Source organism: Camarhynchus parvulus, unplaced genomic scaffold, assembly GCF_901933205.1.
Source record: "Camarhynchus parvulus unplaced genomic scaffold, STF_HiC, whole genome shotgun sequence".
NCBI lineage: Eukaryota > Metazoa > Chordata > Aves > Passeriformes > Thraupidae > Camarhynchus > Camarhynchus parvulus.
In genome coordinates, this window is record NW_022148717.1 from 1 (window position 1) to 6,327 (window position 6,327).

Below are 6,327 nucleotides of genomic sequence, written 5' to 3' on the forward strand. Positions count from 1 at the left end.
CCGTTAATATGGAATTGTTTTTTTTAAAAAAGCAGTGACTCATACTGGTGAAGAACCCAGAATTAATTCAATGAAAAAGCTTTTTTTTTTCCACAGCATCATTGTGAAAACAGTTTATAGGAACTATAATTGCAAGTTCACTTCTTATAACTGCAGCGTATATTTCAAGTGTGTTAACATTTATGTATAAAGTTTTATAAAAATTGTTATTTTGCATTAAATTATTAGGGCTGTCCCTCAGCATACTAAAATCTAATAAATACTTTTAAAATGTTACTTGATAAAATTTTAAATATTAATCTTGTTTTGTATTTTACAAAGCTGAACAGTTGTCTCTGAAATTATGTGATAACTCATTAAATGTGAACAATGCAGAAGAATTGGATGTGCAAGTCAGAAAGAGATGTCTGCAAGACTACTGGAAGAAAGCAAAAGAAATGTTACACAGAATAAACTCAATTGAAAAACAGCATGATGAGGTTGGCCTGCTTACCAAAATAGTATAAAACTAGTCACATCTTTCTAGAGTTTAAGGAGAAGGCGAAAGTAAATCCTTAAGATAATTTCCATGTGAGCAAAAAACCCAGGAAAAAACGTTGGATTTGTGTGAAACTACAGCCTGCAGCTTTTATCAGTATTGTAGATCAGACTGAGTTACAGGTGTGCAGAGAATGGAGGCGTCTGTATTGCATGAAGTACTCTTGTTTATTGTAACCCCAGATTTTCCACGAGATAGAAAAAGAAGTTGAATTAATTTTTAATTAATTCAATTAATTAAATTGAATTGCTGGACATTCAAACCTATAATTTTAATATTTGCATGCATGAAATGCTCAGGGTTGTATGGCTGTGGTGGGATAGATGATAAAGGAGAATGTGAACATAGGCTGAGATAAAGTTGTTTCATTTTCTCCTGGTGCTTTAAAGCTGCTATGTATTTGTGGGTTTGGAACAGCAAGTTTATGAGTTGTTTAGATGGCTCTTAATTTCTAGCAGTGCCTTAATAGCAAATTCCTTGCTTCAGCCTGAAATTAGCATTTAGAAAGTACCCCCTCAACACATTCAGTGGCATTGCTGTCTTGCTGGATCTCAGCTCAGTCAGAGGGTTTTCTGAAGCTTCTCTGGAATTTGCTTAACTGTCAGAGTTAGACTGTCTAGTTAATCCTGGCACTGGATTTATTTAAGATTTTTATAGAGCTCACATACTCACTAATCAGTTCTTTTCAATACAGGAAAGAGTGCAAGGAGAAATATTTGTAGATGAATCTTCAGTAGCCAATTCTGAAGCATTGAAATCCCATGAAGTGAAACCTGTTGATCCAAAGTGCACAGAAGGAACACAGAAAGTTGTCTGTTGTCCACAGTTGACCTCAAAGTTGAATAATCAGGTTCTTGCTCCATCTGTAACTTCTGCTCCACAAAAAAATGAAACAGTGAACACTATGGATGCAGCTTCTACCAGACAAACTGAACAGAGGAACATTCCATGTTCAGTCACTGACCTGCAAACAGACAGTGTGCCTCAAAGTCACAATATAAATGGGATAACTGCTTGTGGAAAAAGTCGGTCTGGTCTTCAGGCAGGGTGAGAATTTTACACCTAAGCAGAAATACTAAGTTGCTTTTCTTTAGTCATTCCAGATTGACAGGCGTTTAAATTATCTGTAACTAACTATGGGTGTTTTCCCTAGTGGAAAGACGTAGCCCTTTGGTGGCCCATCAGAGATTGTTTTTGAGGTCACAGATCAAAGATTACAGTCATTGTAAAGCTGCTGCTCTCTGAGTGCTGGTGTTGTACAGAGTGCCTCTTCTAGGGCACATTTGAATGCCTTCAGCATAGTGCTGAAAATCATCCATGGCTTTTGCCCTAAAGTTCTCACTGGTGTAACAGATCAAGATTTAAGCTGTTGGTTTGGACAAAACCACAATGGTTTCTGTAGTGTGCACTTACTAGGGAAACAACAGGTAGAGAACTGCTTGGAAAAATACTAAACTGGAGTGTCTGCAAAGTAGGGGGAAAAGTTTCTGCACCTCTGCTGTTCTCCCCTTATGTTCCAGTGATGCCCTGCATGGGAAGGGAAAGGAACAGCCCTATTTGGAGCTGTTCTCTTGCTCATTGCTCTCACACAGATGCTAATTTTCTTTTTCTTTTGCTGCTTGTGTTTATCTTTCCTATTGATAAACCCAAAATTATTTATAGCTAACTTGCAATGATAAATACAGATTCCATTCTCTTGAGTTTATATCTGGAATATCCCTCAAGGACAGTCAATGGAAAAGTATAAGCAAAACTACATTTTCGGGGTGGGGGGGGGGGTATGTTTTGTTTTGGACTTTTTGAGATCCACATTTTTCTTGTGCCTTTTTTATGTGTCTGACTGCACCTTGCTCTGTGCAGTTTGCTGATATTATATTGTTGCTTTGCAACTACCGCAGAAATCACCAAGAGCCTGGATATTTTCCATGGCACATTCAGGTAAATTTTGCTTTGCTACTGGTTAGCATAATTTCACAGCTTCTTTAGTTGTTGTTCTGGGCTCTGATGCACAAAATTCTTAAAATATGAAAAAAAAATCTGTTTTTGAATATGTGTTTGTGTGAACACAGGAGTTACTGGAAGGTAACCATGGATCAGGCTTCTTGCTCCTGTGGCTTTCAGAGGGAGTCAGGGACACAAAAATGCTCCATCAGGGTCTCATAGCAGTGTGTTGGTTGCACAGAAGTTAATTAATCTAAAAAAAGGAGAAAACCAATTGCCTTTTAGAGTATTTGCTGCAAATGGTGAAGGGTACAGTATCCTGAAGACTTTGTGAGAGCTTTATGTGCACTTGGTAATCTTTATGTGAATCTGAATTGCAAATTACTCTGGAAACCAGTGACAGCTCTGCACTCCTGCTGAACAGACGGCACAGAATGCCAATCACAGATCTCTGGGAATCAGGTTTTAACATGCACTGATTACATGCTGGGTGCCATAAGTCCAGTAACTTGGGATAATTAGAATAATTTTTTTAGAGTTTTCTCTTTTATATATTTAATATGGGTTTTTGTTGTGCCCTTGGAATGTGTGTATTCATTTGCAGGTAATGTACATTGTTTTTATTGGTTTGTTGGTTTTAATTTGTTTACATTTTGATCTTCCCAGTGAACAGTTATTTAAACAACCAGCAGAGACTGTTAGAAATATGAAACAGACATGCACATCAGGTACAAATAGCTACACATATTCCTTTCTGAGCTGATTTTGTTCTTAATGAGATTTTAATTAGTTTTGTGTACATTTATCACTACTTTTTATCACTTGTTATGTATCATTAGATGACAGAGGTGCCTTATGTGTAATACCCTTCAATGGGTTTGCATAGTGTTGGAATTTTATATTGTACACAATTTTACCAGGAGAACATTTATCCTACTTTTCTTCTAATACGTATTTTAGCTTTGATTTTTTAAACTGATTTTAATTGTACAAATGAATGTATCAGAGATTAAGTTTAGTGTTTAATCTGTACTGACCAGTGAAAGCCACTGATAGAAAAGGGAGGTTTGGTCCTGTGCCTGTAAGGCTGGGATAGAACCTGCCTGTGAGAGTGACTTTTGCCTGATGCTGTTCCTACATGAGGAACATGTGTTTAAGAGAAAAGTTTTCCAGATTTGCATTAATCCTGGTCTGATACATTTATTTCAGAACTGGGATCAGTTCAATCAAATATTTATTCACTGTTTACTTTCCTGTTAACTTATAAAATTTTTAAGTATTCATTAGATTAGAATTTGCCAGAATGGGAGCTTTACAGGTGTCCAGCTGATCTCCAGGTTACACCTGTTTAAACTGAGAATATGTATTATTCCAATACATTACATTTTTCAGCACTTGATTCCAAACAAAAATAAAGTTTATAGCACTTAGTTAAGTAATATGGGTTTACTGGGCTCATTTGTTATGTACAAGTTGAAGTAATATCCTTTGGGAGAGTGATGAAAAAACATTTAATTGAACACGGTTATTCTGGAATTACAGAAATGTGAATGTGAGGCATTTAACTTGAGAAATTTCATTTGGATTTCTGCTGTTCTATTAATTATACTTTAATAATCGACAAATAGAAAATGCAGTAGGATGTAGTTGTGCTGATGCATGATTACCATGGCAAAAGATGGGTTATATTTCTTAGTGACTTTTTTCCTCCCTCATTTAGGTCAACATTCATTCTGCTCAGAGAAAACTAGGAGAGTCAAAAGTATTTCAGCTATATCTTCATCCCATAAAATGGCAGATTTAAGGTGTTTAGGTAAGTATTATCTTAGTTCTTTCTTTCCAGTGTACCTAAAGAAGACTTGAAGAGTCAGCTGTGCAGTAAGTGGATTGACTTGACAGAAATTGTAACACATCTCTTTTATTACCTCTTAACGTAATAACAAAACCTGAGCCTTTCCCTTTCCCTTCCTTTTTTCTACCTCCAATATAAAAGATAAATATTGAAATGAAGCTGACAAATTGCAGTTTTGGTCCATGTAATAATGTGGGTTTGCTGACAAACAGAACATACAGTAACTTGAATTAAAAGAATAATTAGAAGAATACTTGAGCAGGTGTTTTCCTCCTTTCTCTGCCTTCAGAGAGGGAGGAAGAACACGTAGCCATGCTCATTTCCCTCATTTCTTCACCTGCTAAACCTCCTCAGTGTTCTGCAGCCCCTCTCTCTCCCTCCCTCACTGCTGTGAAGTACAGGCAGGCAGTTTCATGGTAATCCACGACTACAGCCCTCTGTTACCCCAGGCTCTAATTCCTCAGTCTGCTCCATGAGTAGGTCATGAGAATGCTGGTGGTACTCTAGATTTGTGAGTGGATTTTGTAATCAAGCCAATATTTCTTTATTTAAAAACTCCCAACGGAACAAAAACCTACAGAAAACAAAAGAACCCCTAAAGCAGCCCATAACCCACATTTGAACATTGTTTTTATCCGAGTTGTCAAACTAAATTCAAGCTGAGATTTAGCACTGCTTTATCTTAAGGCAGAATGTTACAGATACCGACTTGTGCCCTTCCTGTGATTCCTCACACAAGTTCTCCTTCAGCTGATGTAACTTAATCATGAGAGCATCCAAGGATATCTAAACCATAAATTACCCTAGGGAATGTCCTCAAAAATGAACAGCAAGGCTTCCTGTGAGACCATTCATGCCTGAACTAGATTTACCATTGATTCAGATTAATACAGGTAACTGTTACAACACAAAGTTAAAAAAAAATATATAGCACATAATATATATATTTTGGCTCCTGGATAAATGCACAAATGGAACTGAGACCTGTGTCTTCCCATCCCACTAATATTTGTAGTTCTGTAGAGGATCCGTGCCTCACTCAGTACTTCTACTTCTGAAGTGGAAGTGCAGTATAACTTAGTCCCATAAAATGTTGAAAACATTTTTTTTAAGAGAACAGAGTATTTCAAGAAGGCACATAAAAGTGCCATGAGTATGGAAAACCTGAAGTCAAATTGATGCTAGTGAACAAAATAAAACCCTGAACTTTGTGGTGTCTCCTTTAGAAGCCATGATTGCTATTTCTGCAATATCCTGTTTTTCCTAGGTTGTACAGCAGGAGGACTGTCCTTGAACAGCAAAACCTTCACCAAGATGTTGCAGAGATGCCTGCATAGGTGTGAGCACCACAGAGTTATCCTGGAGGCTGAGGAAAGATACCGAGGGGAGCTCCGCAGGGTGGCTGCTAGTAACAACAACAGATCTGCAACTCACCAGAGTATGGAGTTCATGTTCAGTACTTGGAACCGTTGCTTTAGAATTGCATTTAAAATTCTGAACTTTTGTTTATTTACTTCTGATTGTCTTACTGTTTTAAACTCACTCATTGAATTTGATTTACAGTGATTTGTACTAAGTGAGATCAGAACTGGCCACTCCTGTTTTGAAGGATTTTGTGTGTTTCTTGCCATGGTGACAGATGCTCATTATAGGCTTTCATAAGACTCTCACATTTGCCAGAAATAGTCAAGTCCTAAGAGAAAGGAATGTATTAAGTTGAAATATGTGTGAGTAAATGTATGACATCACACCAAAGTAATTTCATTCACTATTCACAGAATCACAGAATGACTGGGTTGGAAGAGACCTTTAAGGTCATCGAGTCCAGCCCATGCCCCAACACCTCAAGTAAACCATGGCACTGAGTGCCACATCCAGGCTTGTTTTAAATGCATCCAGGGATGGTGACTCACCACCTCCCCAGGCAGACCTTTCCAGAACTTTATCATTCATTCTGTGAAAAACTTTCCTTAATATCCGACCTAAATTTCCCTTG

General features: G+C 37.3%; 1 protein-coding gene across 2 annotated transcripts; it reads left to right on the top strand.

The window, feature by feature from the left end:
• The first annotated feature begins 361 nt into the window (after positions 1 to 361).
• Positions 362 to 5,919, top strand: LOC115917059 (telomere repeats-binding bouquet formation protein 1-like). Of its 2 annotated transcripts, XM_030970795.1 has the most exons (4): positions 362 to 479; positions 3,146 to 3,207; positions 4,200 to 4,292; positions 5,599 to 5,919. In XM_030970795.1, the coding sequence occupies exons 1-4, from the start codon at positions 472 to 474 to the stop codon at positions 5,895 to 5,897; spliced, it is 462 nt and encodes a 153-aa protein (XP_030826655.1). In that variant the 5' UTR covers positions 362 to 471; the 3' UTR covers positions 5,898 to 5,919. The 2 variants fall into 2 exon arrangements, with proteins under 2 accessions (XP_030826655.1, XP_030826654.1); XM_030970794.1 differs by lacking the exon at positions 362 to 479 and having other exon boundaries at positions 2,384 to 3,207.
• The last annotated feature ends 408 nt before the right edge of the window (positions 5,920 to 6,327 follow it).